The 19,427-nt window shown below is 35.1% G+C and overlaps 1 protein-coding gene across 4 annotated transcripts; it reads left to right on the top strand.

Moving 5' to 3' along the window:
• Positions 1 to 10,468: 10,468 nt before the first annotated feature.
• LOC131076490 (UBP1-associated protein 2C) lies at positions 10,469 to 15,258 on the top strand. 4 transcript variants are annotated; one of them, XR_009113353.2, is made up of 4 exons: positions 10,471 to 11,923; positions 13,829 to 14,059; positions 14,704 to 14,852; positions 14,931 to 15,258. XR_009113353.2 is itself a non-coding variant. In XM_058013704.2 (2 exons), exon 1 carries the CDS (start codon positions 10,652 to 10,654, stop codon positions 11,921 to 11,923), a length of 1,272 nt encoding a protein of 423 aa, XP_057869687.1. In that variant the 5' UTR covers positions 10,471 to 10,651; the 3' UTR covers positions 13,829 to 14,071. The 4 variants fall into 4 exon arrangements, 1 of the variants encoding a protein (XP_057869687.1); XR_009113355.2 differs by lacking the exon at positions 13,829 to 14,059 and having other exon boundaries at positions 10,469 to 11,923; XR_009113354.2 differs by lacking the exons at positions 14,704 to 14,852; positions 14,931 to 15,258 and adding an exon at positions 13,520 to 13,600 and having other exon boundaries at positions 10,469 to 11,923; positions 13,829 to 14,071.
• The last annotated feature ends 4,169 nt before the right edge of the window (positions 15,259 to 19,427 follow it).

Genomic DNA, 19,427 nt, shown 5'->3' on the forward strand with positions numbered 1-19,427 from the left:
GGATGGGTATAACTACCTTGTTAGGAGACAGTTAAGGCCCAAGACTAATATCTCGCTGGAATTATGTTGGGATAAGAATTGTTCGCCTAAGGGTTGGCATGTTTTCATGGCTGGCTTTACAGAACAAGATCCTAACAGTTGGCAAGTTCAAAAAAATGGGTTATGAGAGACCAAGTAGATGTTTGCTTTGTGAAGAGGAAGAGGACGATGTAGATCATATATTATTGACTTTTAAGTTCTCTAACCAATGTTGGATGTGGCTTTGCAACAAGTTGGGAGGGAGCTCAACTTTGCCCAAATCCATATCGAGTATGTTCCAAGCCTAGCTAGTCATAAAGAAGAGTTGTTTGTATGGTATTCTATGGATAGTAGCACCCTTTATTGTTGTATGGGAGCTATGGAAGGAACAAAATAGATGTGTATTCAAGGATAAGAAGATGAGCTGGGAACAACTAACAAATAAAATTGAGGTTGCCATCACTGAAATAGTGAACAATAGGATTATGAATCAACAAAAAAATGATGGCCAAGATGACTTACTGGGATGAGAAGATGAGGGGCATATGGATTGGGCTTAAGATTCCCCCCTATGTAGGGCTTGGAGATGAGGAAAATAAATGAAAGAGAGAAGAATGTATGTGGCAACCTCCTAAGAAAGGGCGGTTCAAGCTCAACTTTGATGGTGCATCACGTGGTAACCCAGGTCAAGCAAACATAGGATGTTGTCTTCATAATTCAAATGGAACAGAGGTGGAAAGGTTTGCAAAACCAATTGGTATTGAGACTAATAACATGGCTGAGTGAGTTGATGGCCCTTGTGGAAGGGATTCTCATATGTAAAGATATGAAGGTGGAGAAATTGGCCATTGAAGGCGATTCTGCAATTGTGATTAATGCTTTAAGAAAAGGATCTATGCCAAATTGGAGGCTTAATGCAATACTAACAAGAGCCCTATACTTAGTCTAATCATTCAGGAAGACAATATTCAACCACATATATAGAGAGGGCAAATCCCATGTAGATGAACTAGCAAATATGGGGGCAAATGGGAACAAAATTATGTAATGAGGGAGCCTGGTAAGAATCTCAAATCCTTGGCAAGATCAATATTTGGGAGAGCAGAGCAATCGTAGAAAAACTAGTAAACTAGTAAAATTGAGAGCAATATAGACAAATATTCAAACAAGGGTATAGAGGATAGTTGTTCGTATTAATAAGGGATGACACAACCTCCTTTTATAGTTAGTCTTTCTAACTATTATTAGCAACTTAGCTAATGTTAATAGGATTATAGGTTGGTTTCATTATCTATGGCTCTATTCTTATGGTGGGTATATATATACATATATAATTATATAGACGGGATAGATCGATAATTTCCAACTTTAAGTAAACCTATTAGATTCGAAACTAATAGTATGGCAGAAAATCAAACACTCAATGAAGGTCTCCTCTGAGGAAAAAGCTTATAATTAGAGAATAGGAAATGGATGAAGATCTGACAATCATTATTTATGGTTTTAAGGAATGAATTTACACCTAATAAATATTCAAATGGCCACATAGGAAGGGCTATTGCCCCTCTCAAAGGCTTTATAAGATTAGACTCTAAATTGTATGTAAAGCGAAGATATCGGTAAGGTCGATAATCTTGCAAGCCTAGGGGATGGTTAGTATTGGGTATAAATATTGGAAGAAAAGAGACACCTAAAGGGATGATCTAACTATAATATGCAATGGCCCCTTTAATTAATAAAGTAAGTCGTATATTATACCCACCCTTACAAGTAATGGTCTTGATAATGAGTGTCCTCGATAATAGTATTAACATATGTAGCTGGCAGCTTGTGATGTCTTTGTGAGACAACCAGATTAAGTAGATCTTCTTCCTAACTCATACTTCTTGAGGGACTACTCACTTAACACAAGAATTTATCGCCATTAATAATTTGCACCGTCTTTGGCTATTAAAGAGGATGGACTGTCTTTGTTTTATGCAAAATTTCCTTGAATTGCAGTGTCTATTATCAATGGAGTCACATATTGTGCTTTTTCCTAAGGCAGAGCATAGGATGATGACATTTAGGGGTAAGGTTAAACCAGAAAGGTAGTTTAGGGTCTTAAATGACTTAGATGATTTATCAGTTAGGGAAATTCATGAAATTATGGGGGAGGATATTATCAACTATGACCATAAATTCAGGGTAAATCCTAGCATTCTAGTGACATTTGTGGCAATCCTTTTGGTGTTAAAATTGTTGAAGGTAGATGTAATATATCTCTGCAAAGTAATTTTCAGGACATAACTCCTCAGGGGCCTAGAAATTGTGGTTGACAATGTGGATGAACATTTGAGGATCCCCTTTCCTGAAGACTATGAGTCAAAAAAGGGCAAGAAGGCTGAACTCTGAAAAGAAAACATTGTTCATCGCCCTATTCTGGTAATAAAAGATAGGAAACAATTCATAGAGAGGAAATCAATTATGGAGCACAATATTGATTTCCTCCAGAAGTGGCTGCATCTGAAGCCAACAGAGGGAACCCAATGGTGGGTAGAATACATGAGAGTCGAAGGATTTGAGCCCCCACCGAAATTTCTAGAGGCAGAGTCGGGCATCTTTCAGGTTTTGCCCCCTATAATTATCAGGGATTCTCACCTTCAGAATGCTAGGAGGAATGCAAGGGCGGAGCAGAAAAGGAAGGCAAGTGAAGATGAAAGTGGAAGCATGACGACTCCCCAGCTCCATGGTTTGGAACCTAATTGAGGTCTCCTCTTTAGAATATAGTAATCCTTTGCTTCTGTAGGAGTATACATTTTGTTAATTCTGGTGTTACTCCTACTATCTGATAGTAACGATGATTAGGGTATGAACTCCTCATTTATTTTGGACCTAGGTGTTGTTTAAAGACTTCTCATACAATATCTATTAGTCTTTCTGAAAATAGGACTACAGACAAAGCTCTAAGAAAGTTTATGAACATTTTTGGAATTATAATCCCACATATATGTTAATCTACCAATATGGTGTGTGTATGTGTATAAACTCAATTATATACATTTATTTAGAATGTGTTCTCTTTTTTGAATATATCTGGTCACATAAACACTGCATCTGGTCTAATTATATGCAATGGTTGTTAGGCGTGGATAGTTTGGTAGATTTCCTTATGTTCTGATTATTTTATCACAGGGACAAAGAATGGTTCCTTTTCAAAAAGTTCTATTACTTTTATTCATTAATATTCTGATGCATTGTTAATAAAATGCCGATGTGACGATTATTCTTGCTCTTGATTGATGATGTTGGGGAATTCAAGTTCTACTTAAATGAGTATTTAGTTCCCTCATGTAATTCGGCCTTAGGATAAGGATAAGTAGCTCTTTTTATTGAGACTCCCTTTCTTTTGAGTATTTTAAGACTGTAGATTTCAATCTTGGGTTGAAACGCAGTCTCTAACTATCTGCATAATTGGATCTATCTTCCTTCTACTTTTCTAATGCATTAGTAAAGTGCAAATGATCAACTCTTTCTTAAGTTAAATTCTTGTAAGTAACATTCTTCTGAATTATGAGTTACTTGTAGATAGTCCTTAAGTTATGTAAATAGAAAAGAGGGCACTAGTTACTATTTATTGCATTCTTATCTGTCTAACAAGTTCTAGAGCAATGTAGTGGTTTCAACATTTTAGGGCAGCATTGCAGGTTTAAGTATGAGTCGCCTGGGTGTTCACTAGTTACTATTTATTGCATTCTTATATGTCTAACAAGTTTTGGAGCAACGTAGTGGTTTCAACATTTCAGGGAAGCATTGCAGATTTAAGTATGAGTCGCCTGGGTGTTCACTTGGGGATGGTCGAGGGAACGTATTAGGTGAAGTCAGAGGAATGAAAACTAAAGGCTGGCAGAGAAGCATCTACTTTTGTAATAAGAGAAATATTTAAGGCATAATACAATGTAATATATGTATTTCTAATGTTGTACTAGGGGAGAAAACTCCTTAGGAAAGCCATTTATTTTCTGTGTTGGTGTTAGGCAATAAAGCCTAGAATAACTCATGTATTATTTGCAAATAGTCTTACTAGGAAGAATTTCCTTGGGCAAGACCGAAGGTTTTCTTTATCTGGTTCTTTCCTATCGGTGCCCATACTGAATCGGGATGTAAAAAGCATTTTTAAATTAAAAAAAATTATTCGGCTACGACCTATTACCTATCAAAATAAAATAAAATATATATTTGTATAATATAATTTTATTTTTTTTATTGGTAATATTGTGATTTTTTATGAATTAGTAATAGAAACTTTACATTTAGATATGTCAAAAAACTTGCAATTCTAAACCACCCTTCAAAAAACCATCATTACAAAACCATCCTCCAAACTACCTTGAAACTCCAACCACTAACCCGTCACTGTATCAACATAAAAAAAAAAAATAGTGCAAGCACCCCAAAATGACTCGTTACAGTATCAACCCGAAGAAATTTCAATGAAACAATTCAAACTACCAGAGAAAAACACGAAAAAAAACCCAAGCCAAAAACACAGTAAAAAGACTCCATTAATAGAGCTATTCGAAGGAGGAGCTAGGGTCCACACACCTCCATTTCCTTGCATGACCTCCTACATCTGCACTCATTCCCACTTCTTCAAGGGCTTTGGCCTCCTCAATTGCACCTTGTAGCTCCTCGTCAACCTCCATCATGTCCACAAACAACTTCAAGGCCTCCCACCCAATTCGTGCCTCCTCTCTAAAATGTGCATACATTTGGTTATCCCGCCACCTAAAGAAAGGAATGAATTTCTGTCCTGAGAAGCGATGGAAGTTTAAAATACCTTCATACATATCGAACCCTCTACTAGGGACTGCCCATTCAAAGATGGATTCCAGGGCCAAACTATAATCTTTTGGAATAATTGCACTAACCACCTTTTCAACTGGCTCCATCAAAAGCTCCAATTCCAACCCCCATGCAACAATTAGGGAGTATGCATCCATATATCATTTTGCAACGATGCTCTACAAACCCAATGCTCTCTCCCATAAATCTCTGAATGCATTTCACCAACATTTCATCTTTTTGTAAAAACATCCCATTCAATCTTCTTTCTGTGAACGACCCAAGAAACAAGCACAACCGCTTTTTGGTCTTCAATGTGAAATTTGCCTCCATTTTTGATAGAATCACCTCACTCACCACCACCTAGAACCAACAAAATAACTTTAAACACAACCACTAAAGAAAATCGTTTAAGGCACCATTGGAATTTTCCCAGACCGCCGCCTTTCAAGCCTACTGTGGAAGTATGTATGCTTCCCAATGAATTGAAAAGAGCCTTCATTAATGACTCGTACATCTTTAAGAATGCAAACATCATAACAGACCATTTTCACACATTCTCATTAATGCAACATCCTTGATGAGTAAATGAGAAATTAAAACATGTTATGGTAATGGTACCTCTACTAACCACTAAAATATTTAGCCCAAGTGTGACACCTAAGAATCCCAATGCGCCTCTTCATTTGCGGTCCCCCACCACTTAGTTACAAAAAGATCCAATTCACAAGCCACATTGGATAGGTAATCCACCACCCCATTCCTAGCCCGTTTAATGTGTGAAATCCTAAAGTCTTGGAAGGTTCTTAATTTTGAACAAATGATAGATACAAACTTACTGATGCGTCAACACAGAGAAGATCCCTTACCAATTGCATCCACGAATACTTGGGAGTCACCTTCTAAATGGACCTTTGGAGCCTTCAGGTTACCTGCCAGTTCTATTGCTAGTAAAGTTGCTTGCGCTTCTGCTTCATTATTTGTTCCATCCTGCAAACGTTGAGCTCCTTTAAATAGAATTTGACCATCCTCATTACAAGCAACACACCCTGCACCTGAGATGCCCATATTACCTTTCGAAACACCATCAAAATTAATTTTGATCCACCCTCGCTCCGATTTAGTCCAAACGTAATCCATACCCCTCACAACGCTAAGATTAACCTTAGACTACCCATGAACGAGCCTGTATAATATAAATTTTATTATTATAAATTACATAATAAAAAATAATTAAAATATAAATATATAATTAGTATATAATATTTATATATATTATAAATTAAATTGTATATAATAAATTATGATATTGTTTTAAATTAGTCTATACAAAATTAGAAGAAATATTTACACGGGTGATTAGTTATATAACAATTGATATAATTATTGTGTGTATTTAACATATAAAATACTTATATAAATAAATATTAAATTTTCACCTTAGTTCTCTTCGTAGCACATTTGAGGCTAATCTTGTCTATAACAAGTCACTAACTCATGATAGAAACCACAAGGAGAAACTAATGATTTAATCTAGAGAATAAAATGCTAAAAAACTGATGGGAGAAGAAAAATAGTTTCGGTTGCTTTTTATTTTTCTCTCCTATCTCTATCTCCTTACTTCTCCCTAATATATCTTTCTCTCTCATCCTCATCTCTTTTTCCAATTACATATATCTCTCAACCTCTCCCTCTTTCTATCCCTACCTTTCCCTCTCTCCCTTCTTCCTCTCGCTCCCTCTTTTTATATCTCTCTACTTCTCCTCCATTATCTCTTTCTTTCTCTCCCTCCCTCCCTCTCCCTCTCTATCTCTATCTTCATATCTCTTTCATTGACACACATTTCTTATTTCTCCCTCCCTATCTCAACCTCTCTCTCACTCACACATGTTCTATTTCTCTCTCATCTCTATCTCTATCTTTATCTCACACTCAAGTGCACCCCCTGTCTTTACCTTGCCATCTCTCCCTTTCTATCTATATCTCATTATCTCTATATCTCTCTAATGCATTCCATTTACCCCTCCATTTACCCCTCCATTTCTTCTGCTCTCTCTCTCTCTCTCTCTCTCTCTATATATATATATATATTCTCTCTCTCTCTCTCTCTATATATATATATATATATATATACATTCTCTCTCTCTCTCTCTCTCTCTCTATATATATATATATATATATCATTTCTTATCTTTCTATCTTTCCATCTACCCCTCCCTCATTGTCTTCGTCTTCCTCTCTCTATATTTATATCTCTCCTTCTCTCACTCCTTTATCTTTCTGAAGGTATACCTATCTCTCTGTCTCTCTATCTCTCTTTGTCTTTGTCTTTGTCTTTGTCTCTGTCTCTATCTCTAAATCTCTACTTCTTTCTCCTCTCATTATTTCTCTCCCTCTCCCTTTCCCTCTCCCTCCCTCTTTATCTATTTATATATTTATCTCCAACTTTCTATTTCTCACTCATATACACCCACTCATTCCTTGCTTCTCCCTCCCTATCCTCGTCTCTCTATCTTTCACCCTCTCTATCTATCTCTCTCCCTCTATATATCTCTCTATTACTTGTCTTTGTCACCTTTCTCTATCATCCTTGCCCCTCCATCTCTATCTCCCTATTTGTCATTCCCAACACTCACTCCTTGTTTGTTAGTCCTCCTCTATCTCTATTTCTATCTCTCCATCTTTATCTCTCCCTCTACCTATATCTATCTATTTCTCTCCCTCTTCCTCTCTCCCTCTATCTTCATCTCTGCCTCTATCTTCCTCTATTCTCTCTATATCTACATATGTATCCTTCTATTTATCCACACTCTTCTCTCATCTCTCTCTCCCTCTCTCCCTCTCTCTCTCCCTCTGTCTTCATAGGTTTTGTTTTAGTTATTTTTGAATCCCCTTTAAGTAGATGAACAATTGATTTGAAGATATCACTTCTCCATTGAGACCTTTTTTGCACAAACAATATCATTTTGTAAATGGCCTGCCAATTGGCCTCATGTATTGTGTAAATGTTTGTAAAAAATAGACCAATTTTTTTCTAGCCTACCCTCCACACCTTTTCGACGTACCCATTGCACACCAAGGTGCAATTGCTAGTATAATCCCATTCCACCTTCACCATTTGGATTTTGACTATAAGACCAATAGAATGCACTAACCCCATAATTACACACAAGGCATTTCCTTATTTGAAATGAACAATCTGATATCTCACATGTATGATCCACATTTTTCAAAAGGTACATGCAAGAGGATTGAAATGATCGTAATCGTCTGATCATTTTTTTGCTATGACATGGGAAAAACATTGCAGCGGAAAAAAACATTTTCCCATGCTTCGCTAAAACCAATGCATTCACTGCGTTCACCTACCACTTCACGTGCCATAAAACGTAGGGATACACATTACAACGGAAAAAACCATTTTCCCATGCTTCCCTAAAACCAATGCATTCACCGCGTTCACTTACCACTTCACGTGCCATAAAACGCAGGGATATTTTAACAAGCGAAATGCAATGGTTTTTAATGAACAAGACAAGTGTCTTTATTGAGCATTAATTTTTTATCCAACGAGTAGAAGTTTTCGTCTAGTAGTAGTGTGTCCTAGATATCTGTAAACTGTCGAAAGTTGTTTGTAGTTTTTTACTAACTGATGTTTTTATGTCACATTATAGATTTATTTAAAACTTTTTCCAATGCTAAAAGTTTTTTAAAGTCTATTTTAAAATAATCTAATTCTTGTCCTTTTTGTCTGACCATTTATTTTCTTATCAAATTCAAACATTTGTTATTACTAGAGATTTTAATCACTATTATATGATAATATATAGTGAATATAATATATAAATAAAATAAATTACATGTTTAATTTTTTAATTTTTATTTTTTGTCTATTTTAATATATAATATAAATAATCAATTTCAATATATATTATATAGAAATTTAAATAATAATATTATTCAATTTATATAAATATAAATATCAAACAAGTTTTTAATGAATATAATTATTTTTAAATAATCATATTTATAATAATTATTTATATTAGTCAAATTAATTAATAAATTATGAATTTATTTTTAATTTTTAAAATAGGTTTCTTTTATTTTAATTTTTAAGTGGTTTTATTTGTAATTTTTAATATTAGAGTTAAAATTTTATCTTTAACAATTCCTAAGTCAGTTGATTATTTGTAGGATAGTGTGTAAGGAGCATCAAATAGATAATTATGCCACCAAGGGACAAGAGTGTGTAAGGAGCATCAAATAGATAATTATGCCACTAAGGGACAAGGTGTTGAAGTTCACAACATTGAGAGACACAACACTAATGTTTGCAACAAAATACTGCCGAAGATAGAGACAAAAAAAATAAAAATGATATACCATATCATTGTTGAATCCCATGTAGGTGATGAACTTTAGATTTAATTGCTATAAATACCTTGTGGCAAGGTTTGTGACTTTCATTGTTTGTAGGTTTCAAGTGTTACGCCAAGTTCTATAATCTCTCTTTTCCACCAACATTGTTACGATGTGTGGGATGCTTAGGAAGGTATATGGATATACATGTATAACTACATATGAAATAATGAAGAACTAATATTTTGACCAAGGGGATTAGGCATCATTGATATCATTATAAATTTAAAACTTAAAATAAAAATATAATTGTGATAAACTTGGACACATCAAGACACACATCTAGATAATATATTTTAAAGTATATCCATACAAATTGAACTTTTTGTATTGAAAAGTATATAATATAATGATCTTCAATAATTGTTTATGTTTTCATATCTTTTACATCGTAGGAAGAATGATTATTTTCATTTCTTACCCTCTCTATGCAAGAAACTTGTAATAGTGTCAATTGGAAATAGTATGACTATAAAAAGTCAGCATCTACTAACCTAAAATGATAACTCTAATTGATTCAACTATTATATAATGATACAATTATATTTGAATCTCAATTTCTCTATCATAAGTGGATCTCAACTTCATCCTCAAAATGCTCCATAAATGACAAAATGACAATTTTGGAAAATTCTGAATGTAACTCTAAGAATTATAAACTGATAATATTCTTGTAATCAATCCTCAACCATATATTGTATCTACAATCATGTAGTAAACATTACATTTCCCCCTTTCTAACTTAATATATTTAAGCATAAACCAAAATCTAAAATGATAAGTTTGAACTCAAACAACATATTCCAAACACTAAAATTGTGCTTAGGTCCAAGAATGATTGTATGCAAGTCATGACGTTGACATGTTTTCGAAAGAAAAACTATCAATACTCTACCAAAAGATTCAAAGGTTTTTGTTTCAGTTGTGTTTAGATCCTTATAAGTGAATGCATATTGGTTTGAAACTATCACTTCTCCATTCAGACATTAATTGCACAAACAAATGATTTGCTAAATGATATATTAGTTCATCTCATTAATTGCACAATTGTTTAGAAAAAAATAGACCAATTTTTTTCTAATGTACCTCTTCGACATACAACACACCAAGATGCAACTGCTAGTGTATTTATAAATCTAACCTACAAAACACCCTATGAAAGTGGCGCATTCTATAAGACCGCGCTTTCTAGGGTACAAAAGAATATCTAAAAGTTCTTTGTAGAGGATAGAAAATCTTCCGTAAAAAAGATTTCTCATGGTAATATAGTCGACTAGGTATTTGAGAAGAGCCCACAAGATCGCTCCTGGCGGAAGGGTAACGCCGATGCCCTTTGCCTGTTAAAAATTGGAATTTGTAGCAGAGCAGAGAGCAGAGAGCAGAGAGCATGGAGTCGAAGAAGCGAAGGATGGAAGACAACGAGAATGGCCTGAAAGAAGAGACCGAGATAAATGTAGACACAGCGCGGAAAATGATGGAGGGCTTTACGCGGGAGCAGCTTCTCGACATTCTAGCGGAGGCGTCTGCAAAGCATAGCGACGTTGCAGAGCAAGTGCGGGACATCGCAGATGCCGACCCAGCACTTCGAAAGCTTTTCGTCAGAAACCTGGGCTTCGACACCACCACTGAATCCTTTAAGGCATTCTTTTCCCAGTTTGGGGAAGTGCAGGAAGGCGTGGTGATAATAGACAAGAAGACGGGCAAAAGCAAGGGCTACGGGTTTCTGACCTTCAAGCACCTGGACGGCGCCCTCAATGCCCTCAAGAACCCTAGCAAGATCATCGAAGGCCGCATGACTATAACCCGCTTGGCCTCCTCTCAGCCAAGTGCCATTGATGTTTCGGACCGCAAAATCTTCGTTGGAAATGTCCCTACTGACATGCCCTCTGAACGTCTCTTAAGTATATTTTCTGAGTACGGGGAAATCGAAGAAGGGCCTCTGGGGTTTGACAAGCAGCCCGGCAAGTCGAGGAGCTTTGCATTATTCATTTTCAAGTCTCCGGAGGGTGCAAAGCTTGCTTTAGAGGAGCCTGTAAAGATTGTCGATGGAAATAGGATGATCTGCAAATTGGCCGTCGAAGGGCAGCAGCAGCAACAGCAAAGGCCCTATGTAAACCAGTCACAGCAGCAGTCGCAGCCGCAGCCGCAGCTGCAGCCTCAATCTCATCACCAGCTTGGCTCTTCTGTGCAGTTGGGTGGTGGTTTTGGCAATACGGGCTTCCCTTCGTATCAGGGTTTGAACCATAATGGAATTTCAGGTGCTCCAAACCCAGGCAACATTCCTGGCGGTTCCATGATGCCTTCAGCCAATTCGTCTTTCATGAATCAGGGTTTGCCTTCAAACCCTAATACATCAAATCCGGTACCCTCGTCTTTGGGAATGGGCGGTGGATATGGAGGGGGTTATGGCGCTCCTCAGGTGGGAGGTTATAATGGGAGTCAGGGAGCAGGAGCTTACGGTCAGATGGGAACCTATGGGGGCCCTCCTGTTTATGGGGCCCCCGCACCTCCTAGTTCGGGTGGATTTTCAGAAGCAGGACGGAATGCTCAACCGTCCTATCAAAATCAACATCAACATCGACAATCAGCGCCACCTGCAAACAGGGTAACTGGTGGAGGAATTTATCCTAACGCTGCTCAACCATTTTACCCAGTATAGGTAGGTTTTTTGGTTCCTTGTTTATCACTTTTCTTGAAATGGGGGATTCAATTACATGTTATTTGTCATTCTAATTCAGCCAATACTTGTTATTTGGCCTCAAAAAAATTCCCCTAAGACACAGTTAGTGCATTCATTTCACGCAAACTGTCTATTCCTTCAGATTCCTATCATTTTTCTGCCCTCTTATATCTTATGCATCATACTGCATTTACTAGTATATCATGTTGGTGTTTCTGTGCCGATATGTTTATCTCTACGGAAACCTTCCACACTTCAGCCATAGATTCTTACTATGTTTTCTGAATTGGAGAAATGTTACTCAGATTTCTATTTATTATTTGGCCTTAATGAATTGCATGGGGGCACTTGTTATGCACAGTGAATAAAACCAACTTTTAATTCCTGTAAATTCCTGTTGTTTTTTATTATCTTCTGCATATCAGTTTTATAAGCATTTTTGCGTTTGATCATCTCTGCATATGTGTTTTCCAAGCATGTTTTGTGTTTGCATTTTGTTGTGTTTCTGAGTTGAAATTGACTAGCTTTACAACAGGAATCGTGTACACTTTAGTTGTAGTTTTTTTATTGTTTCTAGACTAGAGAATCGCTATTTGCAATTCCATTTGTTATTTGGCCTTGTGAATTGCATGGAGAAACTGTTAGTGCACGTTAAATTTAACAAACATCTTAATCTTTAAAAATCTAATTATATCATTATCTCCTGCAACCCCCTTTCCTCCCTCTTTCCTCTGTGACAAGCATGTTTCCGTGGTTGTGTTGTCTATCATCTTATATCTTATGCATTATATTGTATTTACTGTAACACATTTTGTTTGTGATTTCAAGTTGTATGCTTTATTTGTAGGGGTTGACAAGTACTGGCAATTCTGTTTATAATTTGGCCGTGTTGAATTGCATGGAGAAACTGTTTGTGCTCAGTGAATGGCATAAGCTTCTCAGCCCTTTTAAATTCTCTCATTTTTTAATATTTATCATCTTGTGCACCCACCCCCACTTTACAAACATGTTTCTGTGGTTGCGTTATCTATCATCTAATGCCTTTTGCATTCTACTTCATTGACTATAATATATCGTGATTGCAACTATCTACTGAAATGTTTAGCTGTACAGCATGGATTCTGTACACTTCAACCGTAGATTCTTCTATGTTTCCTAGATTTATTTGATGAATTGTATGGAAGGCCTGTTAATGCACAAAGTATGACAAGTTTTTTATCACCTTAAAATGCTATCAATTTTCGTCATCTTCTGTGGCCTTTTTTAATGAATCTTGTTTGCTTCAAGTGTAGATTCTTGTATGTTTTCTAGATTGGTTGGCCTGGTTGAATTGCATGGATCCACTTTTAGTGTTCATTGATTGACACAAACCTTTTAACCAATCTAAATCTTATCGTTTTTAATCATCTTCTACACCTGTGCTTTACAAGCATATTTCTGTGGTTGTATACATCATCTTGTGTTATGCACTATACTGCGTTTACTATAATAATTGTGATGTAATCAGTGCCAAAATGTTTAGCCCTACAACATGAATCTTGTACACCTGAACTATAATTCTGTTATGTTTTCAAGATTGGAAATTGCCGCTCTCAATTTTGTTTATTATTTGGCCCTCATGAAATTCAAGGAGGCACTGTTAGTGCACAGTGAAAGGTACACAATTCTTATCTCTTCTAAATCCTATCATTTTTTATGATCTGTACAACTGCTTTACAAGCATGTTTCTGTTGTTGTTGTTGTCTATTACCTTGTGCATTGTACTGCATTTACTGTAATATGTTGTGTATGTAATTTATTTTAGAGATGCTTATCTCTACCGCATGAACGTTTTTAAGATAAAGAATTGCTACCCACAATTTTGTTTTGTTTGAATAACTGCAGGATGGGCCTCTCTTCGAAGTGATGTGAATTTTCATGATCAATATGATTCAGGTGTTTGAAGGGTACATGATTGACATTGACTTTGCTACTCCTTTCAAGGATACTAATCATTGTTCTCCGTGGACTTGTTTCACTTTATGAAACTCTTCAAGTGGGGAGTGTGCATGTTTAATGCTACTATAGGGACTTTGAACCCAGCTTTACTCTTCTAAAATGAAGATCTACTATAATGTGCCTTGTTTATCTATGAGTTTTTTTCGTCTGGGAAATTAAAATATGTAGTGTTTAATTTATGGTCAACACAAATAGAATTTATGCTTTTTTTTAGAAGTTCAAAAATTTTAACTTTTTGAAACTTAACAGCTGTAAATTGAAGTTATTTGAAAAAGGTTCCCTTGGGAAATATATAGTTTTAAATGTGTACAACTATAGAGTTTATGCATAAAATATTTTAGCGGCTCGAAACATTGATCTTTTCAAAACTAAACAGCTGTAAACTTAAATTAAATAATTGTTATAAAACTGAAACATCCCGGGTTTACAATGTTTGAGGCAATTTTAAGATTACTCAATAATTAAGGTTTATATTTTTTTGAACAAAGGTTTACAAATTTGTAAATCTTGGTTGTTCTCCTTGATAAATATGTTTGGTTATTCTTTTAAATTCATACCTACTTTTGGTCCAGAAGGTGCCATTTTTAATGATATATAACTTGCTTTTCTTATAAGATATTGTTTCCTAATTTTTGAATTTTACAAGTGTTGATTGAATGTGAGTAATGCCTTACAAAATTTTTGTGATGGTTAAGCTCAGGAAGACCTAACGGTTTTAGGATTGATTCTTTGAAATACTGTTGTGCCATGTGGGATTACAGAGTCAAGGTGCTTATTGGTTATAGAGTTCACTCTTGATTATTCTGTGCCATGTTGGACGAGAGAGACAAAGGGCATTGTGCTGAAGGGCAAATAACCAAAGGCTGGCCTACAGGGGAGGTTAAAGAAGAGCATATATGTCTTGTAATTCGTAAGTATTAATGACTATATGGATTTCAACTTAACTTATCTTGTTCTATTTTAATGTCATTCAAATATTTATTTGCAGGAAAGAGAGTATGGTGGGAAGCTGAAAGCTTAAATGGGTAGCCATATTCTATAGAAGGATACAACGAATGGAAAACAATTTCTTGCCAAGAAGTTTGCTTCTTCTGTGTGCATTATAACGATTTTTCTATGTAGTTCTTATTATACTTATGGATTTATTGTACATGGTAGGACTAATTAGGGGTTAATGTCAAATTCTTAGGGTTTGGAATCTAGGTGTTAGGGTTCAATCTTAATACATGGCTGCATTTGCTTTCTGTTTATATCCCTTTCACATGGTGTTAAGCAAAGAGGCGAATCGTTTTAATATATTATATTTTTGTAACGTATGATCAGCTCTTCTAAATTCCCATCATGAACTATTCCTTCTCGTTCTCCGAAAAAAGAGATTGCCGCGAATTCATTAAATATTGTGCTTCCTTTGCAATTAACTTCTCTTTGTCACTGACTCTGCGGAATTATCATATGCTTATTAGTTTAAAAGCCAAGCAAGGGAAAGTAATTAACACCAATGACGGTTTGCAATTAAATTACCCTTCATAGAGGTATTTTCAGAAACATTCATACGACAAACACACGGCTCTATACTCGAGAAAAAATTGAATGATCTACCACATTGTAGAGATGTTTGAATGTTTACATCATCATGTCGGAGTTCTCAATCAGGTCAATAGTTTTTTACTATAAATGGCAGAAAAAATAATTTTCTAAAATTCACAATTTAATATGACTATATTATTGATAAAGATTTCTTTGATTAATGTAAATAGAAAACTTATCTTATTTTTTGGATAAAAGACGAGAAATGGGAATGCGTGAAAGCAAGTGGTAACCTTTGAATGGGATAGCAAATTTGAATTCTGATAGAGCATTGGTTAATGAGACACAACATAGGTAGCTTTGATTAGAGCACAAATAAATGATGTCGAAGTCATTCCCCTAGTCGAAGGATGGACTTTTTTTTATAGTTAAAGGTGGGTTGATGTTGAAGCCATTGCTCTAAGGATGAACATTTTGCAAAGTTAAAGGTGGTTTAGAAGTAATCTTTGAGCCAAAGGAGAGACACTCAAGTTGGAAATTAGGTAGCATTTCAACAAAAGGAGAGAGAGGTGGACAGATTATTTAAGAATATAATAGGTTGGTGGATTTGTTAGCAAATGTTAGATTAATCAAGAACCCCAAATTCTTATTTTATAAGATACAAGATTTTTTCTTACAAAAGGATCAAATTTTCTATAATGCCTATTATAAAAGCATTTAACATCTACATTTTGGGAAGGATAACAATAAAATGAGTATGGAAAGCAAGACCCTAGGTGGGATTGGCCATGCCACCACAACAATATGAAATCATATTTCTTTTTCTTGGATTCATACTCGAGGCAAACATTTGGATTTGCAGTTGGGGTAAATGGGGATCTTGTCCTAAGTTTCAACATGAAAAAGTTGAGGGACATGAAGGTGAAGCCTTGGGTTGAGATATGTTGTAAATAAGAAGCATCCTTCAAGGGATTAAAATGAGGTTTGAAGTTAAGTTTGTTGCCTTTATAATAATTGAATCAATCATCAAGTAGCATGAAAGGAGAGGATGTTTTATGAGTGGTTTGAATCACTTAAATATCACTTTTAGGGTCCACTTTAAGCTCATAAAGAAGGGTGATTTTGTGCAAGTTAATGTACTTATATTCAAAAAAATAAATAAACAAGTGTAATATACTACTTGACGAAGATGCATCAAATTTAGGAATTGAGTGCAGTAGCAATAGTGAGTAGATTCCCAATTGAAGAATTTATAAAAAAGCAATAAAACTTGGAATACCTAATACCTAATTAATTGATAGTGTTATAAGGGGATTGGTTGGGGAAGTGGCTAGGTGGGGGAGGTGAAATCATTGGTTCATAGTTTGTGTGGGATGGCTTGTTCATCTCCTTTTTGTGTTGCATTGAGATCAATTTTGATAATTTCATTTGGATGTTACATAAGTTTCAATCAAAATTATTTAGTAGCTTTTAAAAAAAAATAAAAATGGGTGATTGAATCTTATAATTTGTCACTTTTTCAAAATTAAATTAAATTTTTTAAATGGACATGGGATGGAAAGAGAATTTGTTCAAATACAATTAGCACATACTAGATGAATTCAGAATCTATAACAAAATATAAGAAAAACTTAATTTTAAAGATTCAATAAATTGTAATTATGCAACAATCTAAAACCACTCATTCATATATAATTAGTAGTAACACTTAAACTCTTTGGTTTACATGGTATTTGAATTTTGAATTTTTGATTGAGAGAGATTTTGGGGCTAATGGGTGATAGGTCAAGGGGCACTCAAGGGGCTCTCCTATCACCACATGTGGTATTGAACCTCTTTTTTAAGTGTCTAGTTGCCACAAAGTATATTGTGTTGGTCAAAAGTGGTCATTGGGTTGGGCTCCTTTTGACAAAGGTTCTCTCAAGTTTTGTAATTTCGAAAAGTTGATGCTCCTAATATCATAGAGATGAGTGAATGCTTGACCCTTAAACTTTTAGATTCAAAGGTGGATGTCATTGTTTCCATGATGGAGAAATACCCTTGTTGGTAAGTTTTTCTCTTTCACCAAATATTGACTTTGTTACAAAATGGGTTAATGATGCTTGGAAGATCAAAGGTATGTTACAGTTAGGGCCATGCTATGAGATTTGTTTCTGTTTCATTTCTCTACGTAGGAGGATCTACATAGGGTTCTAGTTGAAGGCCCTTTGTATTGACCACAATAATCATAATAATCTTTCCCTTCATACGTAGAAATTGAGATTTGACCCAAGTGTTGATCTTATGTTGTTGCCCCTACCTAGGATTGTTTGCGTGGTCTTCCTCTTGAGTTTTGGGATGTTTTTGTTATTGAATGTATAGCCAATTCCTTTGGTCATTTTCTTGTGATTGACAAAGTCATTAAAGATAAGACTAAACTTGTTTTTTGCTAGGTTTTGTGTGAATGTGGAGCTTAACAAAACTCTTCGTACACAAGTCACTTTAGAATCTAAGTTTGACCAATATATGAAAATTATTTATGAAACTTAGGCCTTTTTTGCCAAAATTGTTTCAGTTTTTAACATTTGAAAGGTATTTCTTGTGATTGACAGTGTCATTAAAGATAAGACTAAACTTGTTTTTGCTAGGTTTTGTGTGAATGTGGAGCTTAACAAAACTCTTTCTACACAAGTCACTTTAGAATCTAAGTTTGACCAATACATAGAAAATTATTTATGAAACTTAGGCCTTTTTTGCCAAAATTGTTTCGAGTTTGGACATTTGAAAGGTAAATACCTTAAACCCCATCATAGACAAGTTGACCAAGAGATAAGGAGGAGCCTACCTCTAATCAACATGAAGGTTATCCTTTTGAAAAGGAATTAATTAAGACTTTAGAATCTTTTGGTGCTATAATATTGAAGTAAAAAATAAAAATACCATTAAAAGATGAAGTACGTGGCCCATAAATTATTGAGGCTTTTCCATCGACTTCCTGAATTTGAAGTAATTACCTCTAGGAAATGGGACGTTCAAAACGAATTGACTCAACATGGGCCTATCAACTTTCAAGAGGGGGTGGTTCGTGAAGAAGTGTTTGAGATTACTTTAGAGGTGAATAAATCAATCCTAGATAATTTAGCCATAAACACAACTATAAAGGAGTGAATAGTTGGCTAGACTTTGGAAGGAGACTTTATTGGTCATATTTTAGACATGTATACCATTGACAAATTTATTGCCTCACCTAAAGGAAGTAGAGTTAAATAACTTTTTATCCACAAGCAAGATGTTGAAGGTTTAACTCTCAACAAAGGCAAGTCACTTTAAAATAAGGACAAAAGGAAATTAATAGATGTTTTCTTAGACAAAGACAAGATTGGGATAAACAAATAGGAAGTTGCAAATGACAAGTTGAGAACCTTAGAGATGACTACCTTTCAGAAAGCTTGTAGATGAAGATTTTATCTTGGAACATAAGGGGGCTAAATAGCCCTCACAATTAGTTTTTGTTAAAAAATTGCATTGTTGAAAATAAATTGGATGTTGTGCTTGTTTAGGAGGTTGAAATATTGGTTGATTATTTTTCTAAAATTGCTAAAAAATTGGCTTGCAGTTGCTTTTGCTATTAGTGCCATTGAAGGTTCTTTAGGTGGTATTGTTGCCATGTGGAACCCTACTAAACTATTTGGAAGAATTGTTAGTTTATCTAAGCATTGCCTTGAGATATTATTTTCAGTTGCTCAATCTAAGGATGAATGGATGCTTTGAAATGCCTATGCCCCAAATTCTAGACATACTAGCAAAACTCTTTGGGAAGACTCATATATTTTATTAGTAATTAGCTAAGCCTTGATTTGATGCTTGCTAGTTATTTTAATTCCTCCCTTGTTCCTTCTAAGAAACTTGGAGGATTGGAGGATTACTCTAATTGTATGTATGATCTCACTAAGTACATTTCCAAGATTGGCCTTATGGA

Source organism: Cryptomeria japonica, chromosome 5 (assembly GCF_030272615.1).
Source record: "Cryptomeria japonica chromosome 5, Sugi_1.0, whole genome shotgun sequence".
NCBI classification, from domain to species: Eukaryota; Viridiplantae; Streptophyta; class Pinopsida; order Cupressales; family Cupressaceae; genus Cryptomeria; species Cryptomeria japonica.